General features: G+C 39.4%; 1 protein-coding gene across 1 annotated transcript; it reads left to right on the forward strand.

The window, feature by feature from the left end:
- Window positions 1-1597: 1597 nt before the first annotated feature.
- GCSH (glycine cleavage system protein H) lies at window positions 1598-13231 on the forward strand. Its single transcript, XM_082863049.1, has 5 exons — window positions 1598-1870; window positions 5363-5442; window positions 6770-6833; window positions 11586-11717; window positions 12596-13231. Exons 1-5 carry the CDS (start codon window positions 1723-1725, stop codon window positions 12691-12693), a joined length of 522 nt encoding a protein of 173 aa, XP_082719175.1. The 5' UTR covers window positions 1598-1722; the 3' UTR covers window positions 12694-13231.
- Window positions 13232-14881: the final 1650 nt, after the last annotated feature.

A 14881-nucleotide genomic window follows, 5' to 3' on the forward strand; every position in this document is an offset into this window, starting at 1 on the left:
GATGTTACAAAGATAATCAGACGAAAAAAAAATTTTTTTTTAATCCACAATGCTTGTTACATTAAAAAAAAAAAAAAGACACACTTCCTATTGCTTTGGCATAAGGGCCCACAACATAGCCCACACATTGATATGTGACCTTGTTCTTCATACCAAATGAGTTAGTGAAGCTAGGAATAAATATTTTAGGGCATGGCTTGCATTATGCTGCAGTGGCTTGTAATGAAACAATAAAAACAGAACACTGACATTATGGAAACCAGACAAGATCTGGAGTTTACAGTAGACCACTGTGAGCCAGTCAGCATCCCAAACAGCGGCAAGTAGAACAGAGCTTAAGAGCAGTTGATTGTGAATCAGACTAGAGGGCAAGTTCTGCTACTGCCACCTAGTAACTGCTTAAGTCATAAAATGCCTTCCTCATTCCACTCCTGGGAAAGTTAGTTAAACTTTCTGAGTCTCCAGCTCTTCATCTACAAAATGAGTATAATACCTACCAGAAGGGGTTTGGAGAAGATTACAAAGATAATATCTGCACAGCCCCAGCACATAACAAGGGCTCAATTAATGGCTATGATTTACTCAGAGGAAAACAGAGCACAGCAGCCCTTGCAAGCCACCACACACATGTGCCCACATCCCCAATTTTATAAATGAGGCAGAATCTCACTGCAACATTTGGGTCGCCCAAACGCAAACACACACACACACACACACACACGCACACACACGCTTCAAGGTACTCATCCTGTAATACTGAAAGTGTAGAGATTGAAGTGTTTTTCATTCCCCCGTTTCTTTGCTGATTCATGCCCACTCCATAAAATCCATGTTAAACGTGAGACCTTTCCTCAAACCTAATTATTTTGTCTCCTTGGATTGGGTGGGACATGTCTCCTGCTTACGTAAGGAACTGATCATGCTGGGTCTCAACTCTCTGCCTTTTGATTGCTCCTGCAGTCCAGACCCCACCAAGAAGCCACCCCTACCCCTTCAACAAGTCCTTGCCCCTCTGAGTTTCATGATTCTGTCTGTCCCCTCTTTGGGGACCGTGGGCCTTTTGGGATCTGTAAAGTAATAAAGTGGGTTCCTGGACTGTTTTCAATATTTCAAAAAGTCAAAGAGAAACTGCATTTGTGTCACCGAGCCTTTGGCCAATGCCCAATAACCATCTTTGGCTGGCATGATTGTTTGGACCTACTATGAATCCTGCTCTGGGTGACCCTGATCCTCGTAGAAGGGTGGGAACTAATCTTTTAACAGAACTGGGAGCACCCTGCCTTCCCCAGGGCCCAAGGGCACTGGAATGCGCTGGCCCAGCAGTACCACCCCTGACTGGAGCCCATTTCACCGCCCGGCTGGGTCGTGGAGGCAAGAAGGCCTGATCCAGCGCTTTCACTCGCCCAGAAGCAATGCCGGAAGGCGTGGCTCCACGCCTCCCGGGAGGCCCCGCCCCTGACGGCCGTCAGGCCCGGCCCGCCCCCGTACTAGTCCCCGCCCCTCGCCGCAGCCCCTTCCGGGCCACAGGGCGTTCCGAGTGTCACGCCCCTCCCGCCTGCCACCCCATCAGGCCCCGCCCCTCCCGGGGCCCCGCCCCTGCGCGCCGGTTCAGCCAGCTCGCTCCGGCTCGCTCCGGCCCCGGGGCCGCCCCCTCCCCGCCCCGCCCCCTCCAGCCGGGGGTGCTCTAGATGCTGCGCGGAGACCCTCTGCACCCTTGCGAACATGGCGCTGCGAGTGGCGCGGAGCGTGCGGGCAGCGGTCTGCAGCCTGCGCGCCATCTCTGCGCCCAACGCGCCCTGCCCGCCGCGGCCCTGGGGACTGCGGGCGGGCGCCGTCCGGGCGCTGCGCACCGGTCCCGTTCTGCTGTCGGGTAAGTGCGGGCGGGCACGTGGGGCGAGCCAAGCTGACTCGGGGTAAGGGACTGGGGCCTCGATCCTCACCTCGGGTCCCCACCGCTGGTCGCCCCGGTCAAGGGAGGCGACCGCTGCACACGCTTATTGTTGTTGGGATCCCGTGTCGCGAGGCCGCTACTCCCTGAGTGACTTAAACGACCCCGCAGTCTTTGTCCTGCGGGTTGGGAGGAGGGGGTAGGAGGGCGGGGAGGCTTGGAGAACACGCGCAGTCGCCGTGTCCCGGCTGCTTCCGGCAGGAGCGTCGGCCGCTCGCTGCTGGAGACCCGGGCGAGCGTCGCCGAGTTCCTTCTTGACCTTAGATTTCTAGCATTTGTGAGCATCGTGGACCCTAAGAGTGAAGACAAATAATAGGCTTTACTTTGCTACACGGATCGTCACTGAATTCTGAAGTAAAAGTAAAGCAAGAGCATTTATTGAAATTTAAAGCACTGGGTCTAGATTTTTACCAGCTAAAGCTGGCACAACTTTGGAGAGAGCTATTTCCTAAAGCAGTGAGATAAACTCCACTGGACTCCACAGAAGACGTTCTACTGAAGTCTGTATCGAGTCGTGAATATGTGTTGGGCTGAAACGAGGCCTTAGTTACATGGACTTGAAGGAACAGGGAAACATGCCCGTAAATGTCTTGGCCATCTGTCCTACTTTAGCACGCGTTACCGCAGAGGAAAAAACGTTTTACTTCATGCACCAATACCTGAGACATTAACTGCACCTCCGAGAACTCAGGCTTCTTGCTGACAGAGCGCAGGTCTGTGGTGGCTGTTCTCTCATTAAGTTCGTTGTTTTAGAAACCTGTTTGGGACTAGAAAAGTTGATAAGTCCAAAGTCAAACATAATGAAGCTTACCTCCTCCCCACCCCACCCACCCATTAAAATCTCTCAGCTCTGTTAGTGCCGCATTTCAAGGGAAGAGCATTTCTCAGATAAGAACTGAATTTCAAACCTATGTATTTTGGTTATTCATTGTTACACTATCACTAGCTTTTTGCATTTTCCTGTTATCTAGTTAAATATTGCCCAAGATACCAATACCCATGATCTGGTTGAACACCTAGGTTTTTAATACTAAAGAGACCAAGTTCCAAAATTTCACTCCACCTCTTATGAGCTGTGACATCTTGGGTAGTCACTTAACTTCTCTGAGTCTGTTTCCCTAATCAGAAAAATGGAAATGATAATCCATACCTTACAGATTTGTTGGATGAAATGAAATAATTTAACTGCTGTACATATAGTTTGATGCATAGTAAGTACTTGATAAATGTTACTTCTTATTAAATAGTGTATAGAATCAAATAAATAGCGTAAAGTTGATCAAATGTTAATGTATTTTATTTGACTCAGTGACTGAAGGGAGGAGAATGCAAACTTCTCATAAATTACTCAACACACCTGATTTTGGGGGGGCCAAAACCCATGTTTTTCAAGACTCAGAGGAAAAGTAATTATTTACCTAATCTCCTGTTCCCTTTTTTCCTGTTGGGCCAAGGGTTAAAGGAGAATTGTACGAATCATCGTCTTTTGCCTAAATTGCATGGCCTAGTACAAAGACTTCCTGGCCTTTGAAGTCAAGTGGACCTAGGTGCATTTAGCTTAGCAGTGTTGCCGCCTTCTCCTCTAAACTTGTTGCTCAGTTGCTAAATTGAATGTGAGAGCACTCTTACTCCTAAGATTATCTTTACAATTAGGTAAGATGGCAAGACCAAAGTCAGGACAGTAATTTCAGAGAAGTCATGTTTATGGTTGTCCAGTCCTTACTTTTAAAAGGTATATTAGATTTAAACTGCCAGTTTTAGAGTTGTGACAGAATGTTAGGGAGAATTGAGTCCTGTAGCCAAATAACTATATATTAGATGTTTTGCTGAGCATCCTCTTAAACTTAAAAAAAAAAAATTACTTCACTCCAGCTTTTGAGTGCTTTCTATATGCCAAGCACTGTGTTTTGAACTGGGAATACAGATGAGATAAAGCCTGCTCTTGCTTGCTTTGTACTTGGTCTGCTGCCTGGGGGAAACTGTAGCCTGTTAAGTGCTATGAGTGTGTGGGGGGAACGGTGTGGGAGAGTGGTGCAGAGTGCTGTGGGAGCAGGTTGGACGGCCCAGGAACCCAGGCTTGGAGGGCTGCATAAGGCATCTGGCAGGCAGAGCTGCTAAATTGAGATCTGAAAGTCAAGAAAAGGCGGTGGGGAGAATGGGTTGCAGTCAGAACACTAAGTACAAACACACTTTCTTAGGGAAACACACGTTGACCTGAAGCATTTAGTATTTGAAGTGGAGTGAAGCAAAGCAAGTTACTTTGTGGCAGATTTTGCAACCTCTTACACTGAGAAGTATGGTATTAAAGTTTTTTAATGACTCGGAGGAAAAGAAATACTCTTTATTTACACTCTGCTGTGTATCAGAGCTGTGTAATCAAGGCAGTTTAATGTTGTTTTAAGTACAGTTATCTTTTGGGTAAGGGGTAAGAGTGAACCAGCAATGCTTATTGTAAAACAGTATTGAAATTAACGAGCCATTTTCTTATTAACTTCCGATGTAGTATTTTTGGAAAAATACTGCTTCACTTCAGAATGTGATATATATTTAGGAAGGTAAGTTTTTTTAAAAAAATATTATTTTAAGCAAGTACTTTTGACATTAAATCGTAAGGAATTTTTTTCACATCACTCGAACTCTGGTAGGTCTTTCTTCCAGGAATCCTTGAGTATTTTGGCCATCCGTGTATTTGAAGAGAAGCAGCTCATAAAGCCAAGGCCTAACCTGTCCAATGAATGTCGAGCAGAGGCTGCCTTTCTACCATTTAGTGTCTTAGCTCTGAGGTGACTATTGAGTTCTGATCGTATAGTTTGCTTCTTTAAATGATGGTAGTCACTTTCCTCAAGGGGAGACTTGAATTCATTTAAGGTGGAATCAAGAACTTAGACAAGCTATAATTGTTCCAGGTCAATTTTATTCCTGTTAAGATTCCACACAGCTCTACCTAAAGAGGCACATAATTTTTTAGGTTAAATCATTTATGAGCAGTCTTTATGCTCCTCCCAAAAGCTCATCACTCTTTCTTCAGAGGGACAGACTTGCTTTGTATGACAGACCAGTAATAGATAAATATATATTTGAAATGTGCTCCAAAATTTGTGTGTGTGTGTGTGTGTGTGTGTGTGTGAGAGAGAGAGAGATGTAGACTGAGTAATGTGAAGGGCAAATAATCATATCTCCAAAAGATGCAAAGGTGTTCACATCAAGCCATCTTTGCCTAAATGATACCAATGTTGAGATGTGTCTTCTCACATGATCTGTTTTGTCCTGGGCAGTATACTGTTGAATGGCAATGCCAATAAGTCAAACACAAATACTGGGAAGGTCTTGCCCTTTGACAGCACTGATATGTAAAAAAAATGCTTTTTAAGAAGTGATGCCACTGCTTTTCTGAAATATTGGTCTTCTATTTAGGTCGTAAATTCACAGACAAACATGAATGGGTAACAGCAGAAAACGGTGTTGGAACAGTGGGAATCAGCAATTTTGCACAGGTATTGGATTGTCTTGCAATATTTCAGGCTGCTCTTGCCTAAATTGGATTGCTTTACCTTTTAAAAATTGTTTATTCTGCCCCTTAGTATTATTTTGGGCCCCTTAAAGGCCCTTAGAAGAACATCAGTCATAGATGGAAAAAGTAAAACATAGTTTAGTTAGGGCAGCGTATAGAGATATACGCTATATGTTTATAGAGATATTGTTGAGATATACAGATATATAGAGATATATATATATAGAGATATCTATATAGATATAGATATATAGATATCTATAGAGATATATATATAGAGAGATATCTATATATCTATATAGAGATATTGATAGAGATATACGATATATGTTTTTAGAGATATTGAAAGGTTAACACTTAAAATTAAAAATTAAATTCAAGGGAGAAATGTTTGTTTCATATTGGGGCAGTTAAGGAAAAAAGCAGAGCAAGCAAAAGGGCTGGAGTGTTGACAGTGTTTTGTGGATAGCAATGATATACACATGATCTGGGGACTTGAAGAGGGAACACCTAGATGGGCACAGATTACACAAAGATAAACCTTTTATTTAGAGTTTGTCTCTACTAATTCCCTTATTGCCACTGATCCCACATTGAGATATTGTGTAAAAGAACTTGAGAAGCCAAATAGCAGCATGCGTCACTGATCTTCCACCATCTCTGGGTGGGGTGGGGAGAAGGGGCGGGGATATTAACTGATGGGAGTATACAGTATTCTTCAGAAATGCTGCGATCTCAGGTACTGAGAATCCATGACAACTGTATCTTCACTGGCATATCTGTACCCACTGAGGCCCAGTACAGCATGCTTTGTGAAATACTGCATAAGTATTGTCCTCCGCTCCTGGAGTTTATGAGGGGGAATCAACTACATGGAAAATGACATACAAAACATTATGTGACGGATGCCTTGAGTAGTACAAGGCATTGTAACCCACTCACCTGATGGAGAGATCACTACTTATTAGTCAGCAGATGCAGTAGGGGAAATGGCCTCAGTAAAGTTGCAGAGGTGGAAAAGCACAAAGTGTGTTCTTAGAGGAGCCAGTAATCTTTTAGGGGGCATATGGTTTGTGACGGGGTCACTGCCACCTCTGGGAAATGCAGCTAGTGGCCTGTTTTCTTGCAGATCCTGAGGTAAGAATAATTTTGCATTTTTAAAGGGTTATAAGAAAAACCAAAGAATTTGGCCCCTCAAGTGTAAAGTATGTACTGTGTGAATTAAAGGGATTCAGTGTTTGGCTTGTTCCTATTTACTAGGTTTAATTTGATTTCTTAGAGGTTTGGTGCTTTGTTTTTGTCTTTTAAAGGAAGCTTTGGGAGATGTTGTTTACTGTAGTCTGCCTGAAGTTGGGACAAAATTGAACAAACAAGGTGAGTGTTTTTCTCATCTTGGTATGTCATGATTCATGCCATGAATTTTCTTTATCTTGCATAATAACTTGTTTGTACCCAGGATCATTTAGAGTGCTTTTTCCTCAAGTAACAGAAAACTTACATAAGAGTAGATCAACCAACAGGGGTTTATTATATCTCATACAAGCAATCTTGGAAATAGGTGGATACAGGATTGACTCAGTGGCTCAGTGAAGATTATCAAGGACACAACCTCTCTGGTACTTTTTCTGCCTCAGCATGTCAGAGGTCACAGAATGGCAGCAGAACCTTCAAGCATCATGTTCTCAATGACAGTATCCAAAAGTAGGAAGAGAAGGACAGGCTCTCTTTGTCTCTTTATTGGGAACAAATATCTCAACCAGAAATCTCTCAGATCACCTTTTCTTTTATCAGTTTAGCCAAGTCTGGGTCGTATTGCCATGCCTAACTGTAAGGAATGATGGTGAGGAGAATAATGAGCATTTTCAGACTTTACAATGGAAGGCAGGAAGTAGAGGGAAATGGCTCTTAGCACCCTCCCCGCCACATGTTGATATAGTATAATATAGCTGAAGTCTCTGAAGATTAAAAAATAAAGTCTGTCTTTGGAGGCAGTAAAGAATATCAGGATAGAACATGGGCTTCTGAGTCAGAATCTGGTTTTAAATCCTGGCCTCTCAACATAGCTGTGTGATTTGGGAGAGATTACTTAATGTAGGTCTCATCTGTAAGTTGGGATAATAATACTTACCTCATAGAGTAGTTGTAAGGATTAAATGAAACTAGCATAATAACCAGCATAAGATTAGTGCTTGATAAATGTCAGCCAGTGGAACCACATATATTATTATTCATGGGTTCCTTGACATATGTCAGGTAGCCCTACAGAATTTAAGTATCTGTTTTCTTTAATCATGTTTTATTTACTGTGTATGCACTTTGCTGTTCTCAAGCAGATCAGAAATTTCTGAACATCTCTTTATAGCAAGTGAGAAGCAAGAACCTACTTTTTGTGCTTCTATTATAGAAAAAATTCTATTAAACTAAATATGTTGAGTAATACCCTTAAACTAATGAATGCTTTCTTTAAACTTTCTGCTAAAGGTGTTTTTTAAAGTGATACAAAAAATTTACATACAGTGAAAATGCATGGATCTTAATTGTATAAGCCAAAGAGTTTTGACAGCTGTGTTTATACACTGTGTAAACCTTGCCAATCAACTCTTCTCAATATACAACCACTTCTCTGATTTCTGTCACCATAGATTAGTTTTGCCTGTTCTTTAACTTCATTTAAAAGGAATCAGACAATATGTATTATGTATGGCTCCATTTGTCTAATGTCATAATTTCGAGATTCATTCATAGTGAGTGATCAGTATTTTGCTTTTTTATGCTGCGAAGTCCCATTGTGTTTGCCAAAGAGGTTATACCATTTTACACTCTGACCAGCAGTATGAGAGAGTTCCAGGTGCTGCATATTTCATTGTGGTTTTAACTTGCATTTCCCTAGGACAGATTATTGTTCACCTTGCCATGTGCTTTTTGCCACTCACATCTTTTTTTGTGAAGTCTCTAGTCTTTTACTTGGGTTATCTTTTTACCATTGATTTTTAGGCATCATTTTAAATTCTAGATACAAATCCTTTTTCAGAAATGTATTTTATGAATATTTTGTCATATATATGTATGGAACATTGTCTTCTCTAAGAAGTCTTTTGTCTATCTTCATAGTTCCCAGACTATATACCCCAGTGCCATGAGGTGCTGTGGGGTATTTTTAATTTTTAACATCTGTTGGACACAGCACAGACTAATAAACAACGGAGGTAACAATTTCAATGTTGGATCTTACTACATTACTTTGGGTAATGTGACTTTGAAGCAAGTACTGCACAATTGGCATGGAACATCAGGTACGGCAGTGACTGATGTGACCTGATTCCCTGAGGGAGAACTTAATACAGTATGCAACAGACACATAATTTATATCTGTAAATAGTAATTAAAAATGAAAATTCTTTTTTGTTCAATTTATATGTGTTAATTTTTTCAAACCGCTACTCAACTGTTAGGATATAAAAACTTACTAAGTAGTTTGGACCTGACCTCTTAATAAATTGAAGTGTTAGGTATTTGTTTTGGTCTAGAGATTACCACAAAACCTTACTGAGACACTTAAGGGCATTGTGAACTGAGAAAGTGAGCAACTCTGGCCCATACCACGGTTCGCAGAGATATAGTATTTCATCATTAGGTATGCTATTTAGCTGTGGAGTTTTTCATAGATGCCCATTACCAGATGATGCAGTTCCTTTCTATATCTAGTTTGCTGAGAATTATCATTTGTGGGTGTTGAATTTTTGTCAAATTCATTTTCTCCATCTATTGACATGATCAAAGGGTTTTTCTTGTTAATGTGATGAATGGTGATTCATTTTTGAATGTTTAACCAACCTTGCATTCCTGGTAGTCATGATACAAAAGTTAAAAATTATCTCTAAAAACATACTGCTGGATTTGATTTGCTAATTTGTACATTATGTTCATGAGAGATATTGGTCATTTCTTATAATGGCTTTGTCAAATTCTGGAATCTGTTATATTGACCTCATAGAATAAGTTTAGAAATATTCCTACCTCTTTTCTTTTTCTGAAAGAAAGTGCAAGATTAGTGTTGTTTCTTCTTTAATTGTTTGATAGATTTAACTGGTGGAATATGAGCCAGATTTCTTTGTAGGAAGGTTTTTGATACAAATTTCTTTAATATATATTCAGATTTTCTATATTATCTTACATTGGTTTTGAGAAATTTTTCCATTTCATGTTGTTATATTCAGCATACAGGTGCTCATATTTTTCATTTATTATCCTATTATACCCATACGATCTGTAGTAAGGACTCCTTTTTCATTCCTTCATATTGGTGGTAATTTTCTCTTCTCAATCAGTCTGCTGGCTCTATCAAATTTATCAATCTTTTGAAAGAACCAAATTTCTACTATGTTAAATTTTCTCTTATTTTCCATTTCATTTGTTCTTTCATATCTTTATTTTCTTCCTCCAACTTACTTAGATTTAATTTCCTTTTTCTAGCTTCTGGAAACTTGTGGTTTTGTTGGTTTTCAGGTTTTTTTACTGGACTTTTTTTTATCCATACTGTAAAATGCTGTCTCCCTTGTGGTGAGTGGCAGCCAAAATCTTAGTCTGATTCTTCTAGCCTTATCTAGGACACTTGGAGTCTGCCCCGTGCACATATGATTCAGGGATCATTCAGAGACCTGGACAGAATTTATAGACAGAATTTGGGGCTCTCCTTTTTATCTCTATCCTTAATGAGATTTCCCAGCTCACTTTCCAGTAGCTTTGGTGGCCCCAAACTCTTGTCTCCTAGTCCTTTAAACCAGTAAGACTGAGATTTTCTTTCAGAATTTTGGCTGCTCCACCTGGCACAGATCAGTGTCGTTTCTTCAAGGCTAAAAGTCATTTTAAAAAAATCACCAGTGTCATCCCTTCTTTCTAATGTTGCCTCCTTTCCATAAACTGACTGCTTTTGTTCATTTTCTAGTGTCTTTAGAAGCCAGGTCATTGATTTTAAGATGTTCTTTTTAAATAACGCCTAAAGATTTTATTTCCTTCTAAGCACTTTTTTAGCTCTGCCCCCACAAACTTTGGTGTGTTGTATTCATCACATTCAGTTCAGATCACTTGATTTTGTCCTGTAGGTGAGCAGGGCTTTTTTTTTTTTTTTTTTTAATTAATTAATTTATTTTTATTTTTGGCTGGTTGGGTCTTCGTTGCTGCATGCAAGCTTTCTCTAGTTGTGGCGACCGGGGGCTACTCTTCATTGCAGTGCGCAGGCTTCTCATTGCAGTGGCTTCTGTTGTTGCAGAGCACGGGCTCTAGGTGCACGGGCTTCAGTAGTTGTGGCTCGCGGGCTCTAGAGTGCAGGCTCGGTAGTTGTGGCCCTTGGGCTTAGTTGCTCCGTGGCATGTGGGATCTTCCCGGACCAGGGCTCAAACCCATGTCCCCTGCATTGGCAGGCGGATTCTTAACCACTGCACCACCAGGGAAATCCCAGGGCTCTGTTAATTTTTCAGTCTTTTTTTTTCTTTTCAAACTCTTCTTCAGATTGGTTAGTTTCAGATGATCTTCGTATTCACTGACCCTTCTGCACAGTATCCAGTCTACTGTTAATGCCATCTAGTGAACGTTTTAGATATTATGCTTTCCAGTTCTAGAATGTCCATTTAAAAAATTATAATTTATTTGCAAGTTGTTTCCCCATATATTCACTCACTAGTTTTTTGTTTTTTGGTCTTTGAACATACTTACAGTAGCTATTTTAAGGTTCTCTGCTAATTCCAACATGTGGGTCTGTGGATCATTTTGAGATCTTTACACTGACTACTTTTTCTCTAAACTATGGCTCCCTTCTTTCTAGAATTTCAACCCTCAATTTCCAGCCACCTTGGGGGCCCACACTCCATCCTCTGACCCCTTTAGCAAATCAGACTGTGGTTTTCTACTTGTGTTCTAGTTACACTGTGCTCTTTGGATGGGGCCATGTTGTCAGGCTACAGACTGTATAAATGAAGATCTTGCATGACAAAACCTATGGTTTTATTTTAATTAAAGATATTTAGGACTTTCTGTCATTACTGTATTAGAGGTGATCACTTCTCCATATTTTGTATTTTGAGGTCACTAACTTGACATTTAATACTTTCTTTAATTTTCTCAATTTAGAGGAATTTGGTGCTTTGGAAAGTGTGAAAGCTGCTAGTGAACTCTATTCTCCTCTATCAGGAGAAGTAACTGAAATTAATGAAGCTCTAGCAGAAAATCCAGGACTTGTCAACAAATCTTGTTATGAAGATGGTAAGTTGTTGCTAGAAATTTTTTTAAGGATTGTTTGCTGCAGTTAACATTTAATCTGGAATTTAAAGCAATCTTTAGCTGATGGTGACTTCTTTTTGCCCTTCTTGGTACTAAATAGAGATATTCTGCTTTAAAAAGGGAAAACAGTTTAGCTGAATATATAAGGTTATGTTTAAAATCTCTGTCAATAAAAGCATTGCCTTATTTTATAGGGTTCTTAGTATCATAGTTGTAGACTCATCGTAAACACTTCAGAGTATTTACCTGTTCAGTCATAAAGCATCTAATCACATTGTGTGATGTAGGTGGTAATAGAATAACATTTATTACATTAATTTTCAGTTTTCTCACATCTTCATCTTCATAATAATGTAGTAAGGTAAGCTAGCAGCAATTTTTTCCATTTTGTAGATGAATTGAGGCCCCAAAGGATTTCTCTGCTAAGGTCACACAGCCAACAAGATGCAAAATTAGCATTAGGTTGTAGTTCTCTGTTTCCTATCACCTACTTCTTCTCTCTACTAAAGCTTTCTAATGCCATTAATCTAAGTTGTTACAGTGTTGGTGTTCCTTTTGTTAAAGATATACCTGGCCTTGTGTATTTGGATCCGTATGTAAAGTTGTTGATGCTTATTACAGCCTAGATGTTCTTAATCCATTATGGTAGAATTTCTTCTGGTTCTTTTCAGTTATGATATGTAAGGAATGTTAATTTAATTCTTACAGCTAAAATTTAAAGCTCTTTGAACAAATAATGAGTGATTTATGTAAAGAATACTAGGTTAATTTTGAGGCACTCAGAATTTACATTTTGAATGAATTTGACTTTCTCTTTAAAAAGGTGATTTAGAATATAAGATACTTTTTTTTGGTTGCAGGTTGGCTGATCAAGATGACACTCAGTAACCCTTCAGAACTAGATGAACTAATGAGTGAAGAAGCATATGAGAAATACATAAAATCTATTGAGGAGTGAAAATGGAACCCCTAAATAAACTAGTTTGAAACAACTTAATCTAGTATAGTTGTCTTAAATTAGTGGTGGATAGATTTTTAAAAAGCAACTTTTAGCAAAAGAAACTACTTTCAACAATGTTGCCTGAAGAAAATACCCCTTAACTTCCTAATGATTTCACATAAACACTATGCATCTTTTTCACAACAGCCTGTGATTTTTAGGCTAGTCTCCAGTTATAATACTCAGAATTCCTGAAATTATCTGTGGTAAAACTAGTTATAAAAATTATGTAATTCAAGGATAACATTGTTATCTTAACCTTACATAATATTGTAACTTGCTTACAGCCATCCCTGGATTTGGGTCAAAATACTCAATGAACTTGCCATTGGAAATAAATGACAGTGGAGAAAAGTTTGTTAGTTGTATAGTGTCCAGTGAAGAACATTACTATCTTAATTTTGCAATATACTGTGTTTGCTGGTGCTATTTTTATACAGTGAAGCAACAGCCTTGCAGGAAAATAAGAAACAGTTTAATAATAAAATATTCAACTTCTTAATCGTGTTTTTTGTTTTGCTGTTAATATTTCATTTAGTGACTCCACTAGTATTTGTAAAGATGCTAATTTTAACTTACGGAAAGTTATTTTTTAAAAGGAATTTTAAGCCCTAGCGATGAAAGGTTGTTTCCAAGAAAATGTTTCCTTTTAGTCACAAATCTTGCTTTTCTTAAGCAAAGATCTAATTGCCTGATAGCATCAAGTACTATTTTTTGGTCATTTTTAACATAAAAGAAATCATTGACTTTGTTTTTCTATCATGCCAATTAGAAGAGAGGAGTAAAAACAAGGAAAAGGTGAAATTTTGATCAGCATAGCACATGACATCCTTAAGAAAGTTCAACCACATTCACATAAGGTTTCTATTTAAGTAATGGGGACAGAAGTGGACACAGTGGCCAACATAGCATACTTTCTAATTAAGCCAATGGTAGTACTGTAGTATGCTGATATTTGGGGCAGGGGATAGAACATACATAAGTATATACACACACACAGATATATATACTTATACACACACACAGCAAGAACAAACTTCTACCATTTTCCCAGTTACTAGAGGAAAGGGGAAGTATGTAGACACTACTATCTTCTGGTAAATAAAGAGCAAATAAAGAACATAGAGTACGTAGGTAGGTAAATAACATACAAGTCTTTCTTGTTCCTCTGCAGAAAGAATGCATTCTTTCCAGGACTGTGCCAGTGGCCATATCACTGCTGAGCTGTGTCTGTTATTAATCAGGTTAATTAATTTGACTGTCTGCTTTGGAAATAGGGATGAGTAATAATTGCTCATTTAAATCTAAATAAATCTTGTTTTAAAGTTACTCTCATATATTACCTTCTTTCATCTTTACCACAGTAGCCAGAGCTAGGTAGGGCATATCCATAACTACCACCATTTCACAGATAAGGTGACGGAGAGGATAAGAGGATATGGTTAGGATTTTCACATTTCCTGGCTCACTCTTCATCAGTTCCTTAGCAAAATGTAAGTTACTATGATAATACTTAAGGGAATTCCCTGGCGGTCCGGTGGTTAGGCGCTTTCATTACCAGGGCCCAGGTTCAATCCCTGGTCAGGGAACTAACATCCCACAAGATGCGTTAATGCGGCCAAAAATATATTTAAATGGGAATCTGGCAGGCGGGGGGAGGATCAAAGAACAAAACTTTATGACAACTTGCTCTTTTTCACTGTTTAGAATACAGAGCCAGTTCAACCTTCGTTTCTATTTTAGTGCTGCTGAAAATAAGAGGTGTTGAATGGCCCTCCAAATGGACTAAATCAACAGAGAATTCAATTTCTCAGACCTCACATTCCTTTGAATGGTTTTGGTCTTAATAGAGGAGCTTAATATAGGTTTTAAATAATGCTTTCTAATAATTTAAAATTCAAGAAATGGAACAGGTAACCCTGGAAGTGTTCAAAAAATTTTTTTTCTCTTATCACCTCCCAGATAGTTGAATAGTTTAAAGAAGTTGATGGCATTAAGTTTTAATAAAGAAACCACTAGAGGGCTCTCTGTACAGGCATGCTAGTATGAAAATGAGGCTGGTATTTCAGATCAACTCTCAAGCAAATCAATTTCTGAATTTTTCTGAATTTCTGCAGCTTTTCTGGGGCTGCTAAAATGTCAGAGT

The sequence above is a fragment of the Leucopleurus acutus genome (genome assembly GCF_964270905.1).
Source record: "Leucopleurus acutus genome assembly, chromosome: 20".
In the NCBI taxonomy this organism is placed as follows: domain Eukaryota; kingdom Metazoa; phylum Chordata; class Mammalia; order Artiodactyla; family Delphinidae; genus Leucopleurus; species Leucopleurus acutus.

Bases quoted from the DNA above. Each gene is read 5' to 3' on its own strand.
- GCSH (XM_082863049.1), top strand. From the start codon at position 1,723: ATGGCGCTGCGAGTGGCGCGGAGCGTGCGGGCAGCGGTCTGCAGCCTG. The intron at 6,834-11,585 runs GTGAGTGTTTTT...TTCTCAATTTAG, and splicing joins GACAAAATTGAACAAACAAG to AGGAATTTGGTGCTTTGGAA. The intron at 11,718-12,595 runs GTAAGTTGTTGC...TTTTGGTTGCAG, and splicing joins CAAATCTTGTTATGAAGATG to GTTGGCTGATCAAGATGACA.